The following is a 12,353-nucleotide window of genomic DNA, read 5'->3' on the forward strand; positions in this document are numbered from 1 at the left end:
AAATATAAATTGCCTAGACTAACAGAGGAAGAAATAGAATACATAATCAACCACATATCAGAAAGAGAAATTGCACAGCCATCAAAGAACTCCCTAAGAAAAAATCCCCAGGTCCAGATGGATTCACAAATGAATTCTAACAAACATTCAAAGAACAACTAATCCCAATATTATACAAACTATTTGACAGAATAAGCAAAGAAGGAGTTCTACCAAATTCCTTTTACAATACAAATATGGTACAGATTCCAAAGCCAGGCAAGTCAAAAACAGAAAAAGAAAACTATAGAGCAATCTCCTTAATGAACATAGATGCAAAAAACTTAAATAGAATACTAGCAAAAAGACTCCAGCAAGTAATCATGAGGGTTATTCATTATGACCAGGTAGGATTTATATAAGGAATGCAAAGATGGTTCAATATTAGGAAAACCATCCACATAATTGACCATATTAACAAGCAAACTGACAAAAATCACATGATTATCTCAATAGATGCAGAAAAAGCCTTTGACAAAATACAACACTCATTCCTATTGAAAACACTAGGAAGCATAGGAATAGAAGGGCCTTTCCTAAAAATAATAAACAGTATATATCTAAAACCATCAGCAAACATCATCTGCAATCGGGATAAACTAGAAGCTTTTCCAATAAGATCAGGAGTGAAACAAGGATGGCCATTATCACCTCTACTACTTAACATTGTACTAGAAACACTAGCAGTACCCATTAGAGAAGAAAAATAAATTGAAAGTATTAAAATAGGCAATGAGGAGACAAAGCTATTACTCTTTGCAGATGACATGATGGTCTACTAAAAGAATCCTAAAGAATCAACGAAAAAGCTAGTGGAAATAATCAACAACTTTAGCAAAGTTTCAGGATACAAAATAAACCCACATAAATCACCAGCATTTCTATATACCTCCAAAACATCTCAACAGCAAGAATTAGAAGGAGAAATTCCATTTAAAATCAACCTAGACCAGCAGTTCTCAACCTCTCAATTTGTAGCAATGAGAATACATAATGCATATCAGGTATTTACATTCCGAATCATAATTGTAGCAAAATTACAGTTTTGAAGTAGCCACCAAAATAATTTTTTGGTTTGGGGCCACTGCAACATGAGGAACTGTATTGTGGGGTCACAGCATTAGAAAGGTTGAGAACCACTGACCTAGACAATATAAAATACTTAGGAATCTATCTGCCGAGACATAAACACAAGAACTATATGAAAACAACTACAAAACACTCCACACAATTAAAACTAGATCTAAACAACTGGAAAAATATCGATTGCTCATAGGTAAGACTAGCTAACAATAAAAATGACAATTTTACCCAAATTAATTTACTTAGAGTGCCATACCCACTGAACTACCAAAAAACTTTTTTACTGAATTAGAAAAAACCATAACAAAGTTCATTTGGAAGAACAAAAGATCAAGGATGTCCAGGGAATAATGAAAAAAATGCAAAGAAAGGTGGCTTGCAGTCCCAGATCTCAAACTATACTATAAAGCAGTGGTCATCAAAACAATATGGTACTGGCTAAGAGACAGAAAGGAGGATCAGTGGAATAGACTTGGGGTAAGTGACCTCAGCAAGATGGTTAATGATAAGTCCAAAGAATCCATCTTTTGGGACCAAAATCCAGTATTTGATAAAATCTGCTGGGAAAATTGGAAGACAGTTATGGGAAAGATTTGGTTTGGATCAATATCTCACACCCTACACCAAAATAAATTCAGAATGGGTGAATGACTTGAATATAATAATAAGGAAAAAGACCTGTATAAGAATATTCATAGCTATGCTCTTTGTGGTGGCAATAAATTGGAAAATAAGGGGATGCCCTTCAATTGGGGAATGGCTGAACAAATTGTGGCATATGTTGGTGATGGAATATTATTGTGCTCAAAGGAATAGTAAAGTGGAGGAATTCCATGTGAACTGGAATGACCGCCGGGAATTGATGCAGAGTGAAAGAAGCAGAACCAGGAGAACATTGTACACAGAGACTGATACACTGTGATACAATTGAATGTAATGGACTTCTCTAGTGGCAATGCAGTGATCCTGAACAACCTGGAGGTTACCATGGGTTACATGGTTTGAGGGGAATATGACTGGGGATATAGACTCTAAATGAACATCCTAGTGCAAACATAAACAACATGGAAATAGGTTCTGATCAAGGATACATGTAATACCTAGTGGAATTTCACGTTGGCTACGGGAAGGGTGGGGGAGAGGACGGAAGGAAAGAATATGATTCTTGTAACCAGGAATAATGTTTTAAATTGACTAAATAATTTTTTTTTAAATCTATTTTGATTGAGAGTTTCTCAGTGTGTAGGACACTCCATAGAAATAAATCAAATAGAAGTTATGTGAAACTTTACTGGGTCAGAGGATTGATTTAGTTAGTAGAACCCATGAAACCAGAAAATCTACCTAGCTACCAAAAATGCTTCATTAACTTCTAATTAAGTAGTTTAGGGGCTCCTGAAGTCAGAAACAGTTATTAGAAATAAGGAAACTTACCTAGAGATATAGGATTATGAGTTGTATTCAACAGTCTCTCATTGTGGAGTTCTGATAATTTTTTTACTTCAGTGGATAAGTATAAAAACATTTCCTGAAAAAAAAAAGGTGGCATTTTTTAAAAAAAAGGGAAAAGAATACTTATTAATTGCTAGATTTAACATAAACAGAAAAAAATAAGCTGATATTAAAAGTATGATTGCCATATAAATTAACCCATCCATAAACATTCCAAAGAAGGTGAAGAATTCTTTAAGAATTACAACTACCAAATTTCCTCTGACCCCATTTACTGAAATTCATTTGTTCATTCATTTATATAGTCAACAAGTATTTATTAAGCATTCACTACAGACCAAGCACTGTGCTAGGAAGTGGGACTACAAAGACAATTACAAATTAGTTCCTGTTCCCGAGAAATTAACATTTTATTGAGCAAAAACAAACAGTATGCAGCCCAAGTAAATTCAATGTTGGCACATCTTTCAGGAACTGAAAACATGGACTTTTTCAACAGAAAAAGAAATAGCATCAGTGGATAGAATATTAGCCTTGATTCGAATCAAGAACACATGTGATACCCAGTGGAATCACGCGTCGGCTACGGGGGGTGGGAAGGAGGAAAAGAAAATGATCTTTGTCTTTAATGAATAATGCATGGAAATGATCGAATAAAATACTATAAAATTAAAAAAAAAGCCTCTCTGAAAAAAAAAAAGAAAATTTGTGTGGAAATTTGTCATAATATGTAATTGATAAAAAAATAAAAATATATTTTTAAAAGAAAAAAAAGAATATTAGCCTTGAGAGTCAGGAATACCTGAGTTCAAATCCTGACTCAAGACAACTTATGAATAGGAAGTCTCTTTTTGTTTCAATTTCCTCTTCTATTAAAACGGAAATAAGTTAATAGCACCCATCTCCCAATGTTGCTGTGGAGATCAAATAGGATATTATTTGTAAAATGCTTTGCAAACTTCAAAGTACCATATAAATGTTTGTCACTTTTTTTATTATAGGCTTGTAAATTCTTGATGACTGTTCAATACTCATTTCTAAAATTCTAAGGGAAGTTGTATTCTGGTCATTTTTATTATTCACTTATTAATACTAATAATACTAATAAATAAATAAATAAATAAATACTAATAAATTACTGCCAGGATCTTAATATTTGATGACATGGTTTCAACTGTAACTGGATTGTGAAAATCTTTAGACCATAAAAATGTTAAAATAACTGAAAATTGCATATTGCCATTTTCGATAGCTATGTAGAGCTACACTGCAGAGACTGCTAAATGATATTTATAATCCTTCAAGAGGATTCAATCTAACCATCTACATTAGAAAAACTAAATGGATAAAGAATGTCTCCTGTTCAGACTATGATATTCAGTTGGATAAAAAAACCCAAAGATATGGTCCATTATCAGTACATATATCTTAGACAGATGCTTTCCATGGCCTGAATTGAAAAAGTGTAAAGCAGGCAATAACACGGGATTTTCAATAACATCATGATTCTTCCTTAAAATAAAAGGCCCACTGTTTTAACAACATTCTTCTATTGAAGCTACTACATGACTACAAGTCATGGAATATCAGTTTCCTGAGAAGTTGAATTGAAGGTAACCTAAAAAGCAATGGAAAGACAGAGTGGTTGTGATTAGGCTGCAGTACAACTAAAACCAAGAACTGTAAAGAGGAGTAGCATAAAAGATGTCTCCAGAGAGATGTATGATCAGAAAATATGGGCCAATAAAGTGGCAAGAGAGAAATAATCAATGAGCAGTTCTCATGTTCTAATGGTATACATGCAATGTAGTGACTCCTCTCAAACCTCATGAAGAATTTATGGAAGGACATATGAATAACTTGTGATCTTTATCACTGAAGGGAAGGGTCACAAAAGCATACCTCCAATATACTGAATACCTGTATGTTCAAAGTGCAGCATTTTCTAATAGTGGGATTCTCAATTATTTTGTTATATATTAATATTACATATTACTTATTTAGTATTTCCTTATATTTATTGTATTATGTGTTATAATAATTCACTTTATATAGCAATTTATCAAATCTTCTTCCCAAATATCCTGTGAGATAGGTTGTATAAGTATTATTATTTCTAGCTAGGTGGCACAGTGGATAGAATGCCAGACCTGGAGTCAGGAATATCTGAGTTCAAATTTGACTGCTATCATTAGCTATGTGACTGGGGGCAAACTGCCAGGATTGTTATAAAAACCAAATGAGATAATTATAAAACACTTAGCACATTGTCTGGTACATAGTAAATGCTATATAAATGTTAACTATTATTATTTACAGATGAGGTAACTGAAGTTCAGAGTGATGAAGTGATATGACAATAATCATATAATTAATAAGTATCCGAGCCCAGATTCAACCAAAACCTTCTGTTCTCAAATCCACAAATCTATTCATTATGCTACAGTGCTATATAGAAAGTGGTACAAGATACTATGTGTTAAGGTTTTACTGCTTTTACATTAACATTCACTATATTAAAAAAGATAATTTTAAAAATATATTAAACATCTATTTCTTACATAAAGACTTATCTAAGCAGTTTTCTACAAGCTAGATAAAAGGTATTTCAAAACCAGTACTATTTTTTGTTACAGTTAAATCTATAACTGACATATATTATAAAATAGTCTTATAATGAGAAATTTATAAGTACCCCAAGCAAATATATATATAAAGACCTTACTTAAAAGAAATGAAATATTATTGATTCTCTCTGCCCTTTGTACTATATTTAACTTAATTTTAAAAGACTTCTCACTAGAGATAAATGGAACTGTAGACTTGAATGCTAATGTCAGCTTTATTTCTGAATAAGAAAAAAAAACTTCACACCACGGTACATGATGCTAGTAGTGGGTATGTTAAATTATATTAAAGTATTACACTTCAGTAGACTTTTTGCAAATTGATTTGCAGTCATGAAACATAATGCTTCCCAAAACCCCCACAGAAGCAAAAAATTCACCAACTCCTGCAGAAGTTGGTCTTAAATAATCATTTTAAAATTCTTATATGATGAAACAATGATTAGTGTGTTCCATTGAAATATATACTATTTCACTTCTTAGATTAAGCAGAAAATGGAATTTCACATTTGACTTTGTTAGACATTTTTATAGGTAATAGTTCATAAAAACAAGAAAAAAGTCCAAGATTTCAAAGATAACTTGACATGTAAAGTCTACTATAGTGTTTTGCATATTTATTGCACGCCACACATACACACATATATACCTTTGACTCATTTACTCTAGGGTGCCTTGCATCCAGTCATAACAGCCTTCACTATTGGAACCATTCCCCATCATCTTAGAGTTGACTAATTAGCATATAAAAATCCTCATGCTCCACTACCTTATTATCAACCAGCAAGCCCTGGTCAACTCTAATCACCCTAAGGGTGAGGGAAAGAAAGGACCACTCTGACCCTATTTTAACCCGTATAAAAATCCTCCTCCTAAACCCTACATGGCCAAATATTTCCCACTAATATCTACCTGTGAATGACCCATTGAGGTAGTGTCCCTTTCTCCTGCCCTTCATGCTTCTGGTCATGAATAAGTGCTAAATAAGCCTGATTTTTTTACCTGCTTCTTGCTGCCACAGTATTTTTGCTATTTCCTAATTGTCACGTAAGAACTTTGCTATTGACATATCCAACCACTGGAATATCTTAGCTTATAATCCTGAACAAAAGGTCTAAAACTAGTGTCCACTATACTTACCTCCTAAGTCTCCTCCTTTCCTGCAGAAAGCAAGGGATAGGAGTGTCTAAGGGAAGGAATTTCCAATTTGTCATGCTTGGACAGGGTCAAAGGATGGGATGTGTGACTTTGCCCTAAACTTCATGTCATTCAGTTTTGTTTCACCCTGACCTCACAAGCAGAGCAATAAGGTAAACACACACGTAAACACACACACACACACACACACACACACACACACACTCATTCCCTGTCTATACCCATATTTAAGATCATAATGCTTACTAAAATACTTTCACTGGATAGAAATATCTCAAAAAATGACATGATTTCTAAAGCTTCCAGAGGGGAGAGAAGCTTTAAGGTAGGAAGACAGAGGAAGAAGTATTGGATACCACGAGGGGGATGGCGGAGCCAAATTATAGATATGAGGTGGCAGGAATGAGTCAGAAATGCAGGCCTTATTAATTATCAATGAGCCACAGCAATACTCCAATCAGTGGACTACTCAGAAGGCTTGTACCCATCCAGTGATCCAAACTTAATACCACACAGGTCGGAGAGATGATAGAGAAAAGAAAGTGCCTGGCCGAAGGCCAGGTCCCAGGTGAGAGAGATAGAGAAGGATTAAAGATGGAGCTTGGCCAGCTCCAGCAAGGACAGACATCAGGGGGAGCTGAGATCCAAGAGGAAGAGAGGAAGAGAGGAAGAGAGAAGGCGGAGCATGCTGTGGCTGTATTTAATCTCTTTGATATGCAAATATACACAACACATAGGGATGATTATCATTGGTTAATGACAAGGTATAGGTGTGGTTTCTCTTAGTCAGGTGAGCACAAAGAAACCTGTTTTCCCGCCTAACCTGGGGGAAGCTGGGGTCAAGGGTCAGAGGCTTTCCCAGCCAAACACAAGACTGAGCATGCTCAAGACTGAGCATGCTCTCTTCTAAGACAATCTGTACATACTGTTCCCCTTGCCCATAGCTAGGGGTTGACTGCTACAATTTCAATCACTTTGCTATGTGATATAACCACTGTTTGTAGGAACTTCTACTGAAGCTATTTGAAGAATGATGAAAGTAAGTTATCGCTATTTCAATGTTGTAAGCCAAAATGATGACTATAAATCTAGCTAGTGTCTCAAGTAATCCATGTTGATTGAGAAATATAGTTTAGTGGGAAAAGAATTAAGTTTGGATTCAAAGACTTAGGTTTAAATTTGCTAGATGAGTGGCCTTCGTCCTTTAACCTTGTACCTTCAGTTTCCTCATTTGTGAAATGAAGAAAATAAAAGCCTGTACCACTTTCCACAAAGGTTTATTGTGACAATCACATTCTAAAGCACATTCTAAAGTTACTCTAAAGAATAACTTTTATTAATAAATGTCAGTAACTATTATTAATAGAATTGTTTGAAATATTTTATGTTCCTACAGCAGCACTTCTTGTCCATTCTATTTCATACTGTAGATCACCCTGAAGTAGCTTATCGTTGGTATTTAAAAAGTACAACTGATGTTCAATTCTTAAGGAATTTTTATCTGGCCTATTAAACTAAAACACATTTCTCTGGAAGGAAAAATTGACCAAGATATTCTCTTTTAAAGCAAAACTGATATAAGGTTAACCACTGAGGTTTATTCTTCACATTGCATAAAGAAGTTCCAAAGCAGCTTCTTGTAGTTTAATCTTTTTTTTTCTGAAAGACCCCCCCTAGACAATTTCTGGCAACTCTCCTCAACCAAGTAGGTTTCTTCATCTTGAGGGGGCCAAAGGCAAAAAGGTTCAATTCACACACTGAGTTCCACTCTCTCTGATCCTTTCACCCCTTCAAAACAGAAGGACTGAGAAGGAAAGACTTCAAGCTGAGTTCTTGTCTGCCTTTACTGCAAAGAAGATAAAGCCCTTTCTGTAAAGATCTAAGCTTAGATTAAATAACTTCTAAAAATATCATTGCTGCGAATAAGGGCACAGAATAAAAAAATTCCTAAGTTTTCTTTTAACACTCCTTTTTTAGTAGGCAATAACGCCAATAATATAAAAAGGAGTTCTCAGTGATAGTATATAAATAGCTCTAGCTGAGAGCATAATAGCTCTGCCTTAGCTACTCCAGAGCTGAACCAATAAACTATCACTATTAAATTTTCACAGTTCAAGAGCAAGTACATTTAAACAAAAGAGGCCCTTACTTCTGCAACAAATCCAATAAAAAAACAATATTTATACTACATATCTGCAATTATGGTTTATGGAGAATATCCACATTTTCAATGAAAAGATTTGCTTGTTAGACAAAGTTATTAAAATCTAAAGTTTTATTTACTTGTAAAGGCATAATCCCAAAATAAGTATTTCATTCCATTTGAAAATTCCAAGAAATATCCCTTGTACTCAATAAACAAAATATCTAGAATTTTAGACTGATGAAACTGGTAACATAATAAAATTCTTTGTAAACTTTTAAGTATTATTTAAAAGTCATTTAATAACATTTCTACTTATTGATGAAAGTATTCCTATACCTGAAGATTGTACCTCATTTATGCCTTTTCAATTCTATGATTCTTATATATGCTTCCCCCTTCGATTTCCAAAGATTATGTTGCCTAGAACAGAGATGTCAAACATATAGCCCAATGTGGCCTGCAAAAATCCCCAGTGCTATCTGGCCCAGATTAAAATGTAATTGGGAAATACTTAACAAAATAAATAAAAATATAAGAGAATATAGATAATGTTAATATGTAACTTTTTAAGCTATCGAAGTTATCATAAGGCTTCAGGAATCCTTTATTTCTGGTTTAGTGGCCGGCTTCTTTTTGGTTTGGCACCATGGCCTAGAGTAGTAATGGCAAACCTATGGCAAGGGTGCCAAAGATGGCACACAAAGCACTCTCTTTGGGCATGTATACTGCCCCTCCCCCAAGTTTGTTATTAGAAAGGTAAAGGGACTTGAGTAGAATTGCTCCCCTTCCCCTCTCCACCGTGCCTGATGATATTTTTTCACATCCCCCACCCCTCTGCCCAACAGCCCAATAGGAGCTCTTTTTCTCTCCCCTGTGTGAGGTAAGGGGTGGGGCCACCCCTGGCACTCAGTGGGGGGGTTGGCACAGCATTTGGTCTGGGGGTTGGGACCCAGCACTCTATCTCTAAAAGGTTTGCCATCACTGGCCTAGAGCATGGATTTTCTTGTTTTATATACTCAGTCTAGACCATCCCAATTCCTTGCATTTTCCTATATGCCATTTCTAATTTGTATCGCATCACAGAGACTGTGGTGTTAGGAATCCAAATGCAGTAGTTGTTTCCTATGCCACTTATGACAAAAATTATTAAAGAAATCTTAATACATGTGTTTCACTATTGGTAACACTTTTGCTCATGTTCCCCTATGTAGGAGGTCCCTTACTACAACTTTCTGTTCCTCTTCCTAATGGCATCAGTCAATAGCCTCTCTTTTTTAGTGATTCACTTCATCTAGATCATTAAGGTTGTTATCTGTCAATTTCCAAATCATTCTTCCACCTTTCTCAAGGAGTGTAGTACCTGATTCAGTCTTCTATACTTCAAACCATTCTTTTCTACTTAAAGATATACATGTTGGTGAACCTTTTAAAACTGCTGGTGCCCAAGTTTATCACCCTCCTAAATCTCTAAGACCTTTACCTTTATTCCATTTCAGTCACACACACACAGAGTCAAACCATTAATTTCATCATTATCCTTTTCCTCTCTTACCACAATCTCTTATCCTTCTCTGTCCCTATGCCTTATTCAGTTCAAAACTATTCTACATCCTCACCCAAATCTTACCACTCTGGCACTCCCTACTCTCCTAATGTTACTGCTTCCTTGGATTCATCTTTCTCCCATTCAGAATAATGACCTATAATTAACCAGTTTTACTGAAATGTATCCCTTATTCATTTGAATCGGGTGTTAATGACACCATCTACCTTCTCCTCTAACAGGTTCAGTCTTTTCAAAGCTAGGTGAGGGGATAAGATATATATACCTAAAAAGATGTCTAACAATTATGGTATGGGAGAAAGTATACTGAATTGAGAGTCATGAGATAAAAGAGCAGTCAGGCTAGGTGCAGAACTACCTGAAAAAGTCATGCAATTATAATGACTAAATCCACTACAAATTTTTATTATCTAATCTCAATTAAGCTTTCAATTTTGCACAACAATCTTTTTAGTCTTCCCTTGACTCCTTATGAACTTCCCTTGAGGCTTTTCCAAACCCTCATTTCTCTCTGCAAGCTAGGTTCTACATTTCTTCTTCTCAATCTCTAGGAAGAACACACCACCTCACATTTTACCAAGATTGAAGTATATTATCATAAGTATAACATATGCTTAGACTCCTCAATTCTTAATTAAAAATCTCTCATCATAATGCCCAATTCTTCTCTTTTGGACTAGGGTCTCAGAGGAAGGTATCCTTTTTGCTGAAGCCAGACATTCTACTTGAGCCTTTGACGCATTCCCTTCAGGCTTCTCTAGGAGTCTGCCCCTTTAAGCATCCTCTTATCTTTCCTAATCTGCCATCTTTCCCTACTACTTTCAAGCATGCCCCAGATCTCCTTCAGCTTTATAAAGCATTCATTTGATCCTGCCATCCCCTCAAGCAATCAACCTATTATTATTTTCAACCTTTCACAAATGAACTACTAGAAAAAATTCACTGTCTCTAAATTCCACACTACCTTACTTCTCAATATTTTTCAATTGAGTTTCCAACCTCATCACTCAATTAACTTCTGCTAAGATTACCAATCCTCTCTTGACAAATCCAATGGCCTTTTTTCTCAGTCTTCATCCATCCTAAACATTCTATAATATTTGAAACTACTGACCATTCTCTTCTCTTGGACACTCTGCTCTGGGTTTTGCTGACCCTTATTGTCATGGTTCTATGCCAGTCAATCTTGCAATTTCTTGGTCTTTTCTGGTTTAAGTTATCACAAAAACATCAATATTGTTGTTTCAGTCCTTCCAGTAGTATGCTATTTTGTTAATCAATGAACAAAGATCTCACATTTAGAGTATCAACATTTATGGTGAAATGTTTCAGATGGTCTAAAAATTGTATGATTCTTAACATCTTTCTTCTTTTACAATATTCCACTACAATCACAGAAGAGGAAAGGGCCACACAGGACTAGGAGTCACTTTTAATATTTCTTTGACTCATAGGTTGACATGACCTAAGAATTCAATATCTAGCTGCCAACCTACAGTGATAAGTCCTTCCATTTTTAGCTGATTGGGCCTGACCCTGTGGAATCTGTCTATCACTGGGATCATATTCAAAACCTTTACAACACTGTAAATTCTTCCACTGACTACAGCCTTTGAAAATGTAGCCTCATCTTCACATAAAGATGAGGCATTTCAGTAGTACTTTGTGGAGCTACTAGTATCAGCATTTCAGATAGCCTTATGTCTAGAATTATGTAATTTTCAAGCTAAAGTAACCAATTAGATGGCAGTATTACAGTTGCTAGGTTCATGTGATACAACGTACTTAACTAAAAGAATACCAAAACTCTGGAGCTTTAATATGGAGTCACATAGTTCACAGACAGATATGATTCTTATGGTCTGTGAAGATGACAGGGAAATTCCAATAAAAAGCGCATCTAAGCTTTCAGAATCAAGAGGGTATTACAAAAGAACAATAAATTGATAGATGGGAACCCTAATTCCCAGCAACATGATTCTATAGGTGAACAATGGCTTTTACCTACCACTTAATTTCTCATAAAATATTTTTAGTTCCATTTAGATGGAGATTTTTCACATAAAGCATAACAATTTTAAAGGACTATAAATTTTAATAATGGAATATGATAGCAACATGGAATATACTTTATAGTTCTTCATGATTGAAAAGGCATTTATTAAGTGCCTGCCTACTTTGTGCCAGGAATCATGTTAGAGTCTATAGATTTAAAAAAATACAAAAATTATATAGTTCTTGACTTCAAGGGTACAACATTTACACAAAGAAGTAAATATAGAAT

General features: G+C 34.9%; 1 protein-coding gene across 1 annotated transcript in view; it reads right to left on the reverse strand.

Annotated features, from left to right (window-relative positions):
• Window positions 1–12,353, reverse strand: part of SEPSECS (Sep (O-phosphoserine) tRNA:Sec (selenocysteine) tRNA synthase) — an 89,699-nt gene that overhangs the window by 15,362 nt on the left and 61,984 nt on the right. The window contains exon 9 of the mRNA XM_001362501.3: window positions 2,557–2,650. Within this exon, the coding sequence (XP_001362538.1) occupies window positions 2,557–2,650 (94 nt within the window). The remainder of the gene's footprint in view (window positions 1–2,556; window positions 2,651–12,353) is intronic.

This window comes from Monodelphis domestica, chromosome 6 (genome assembly GCF_027887165.1).
Source record: "Monodelphis domestica isolate mMonDom1 chromosome 6, mMonDom1.pri, whole genome shotgun sequence".
Lineage (NCBI taxonomy): Eukaryota > Metazoa > Chordata > Mammalia > Didelphimorphia > Didelphidae > Monodelphis > Monodelphis domestica.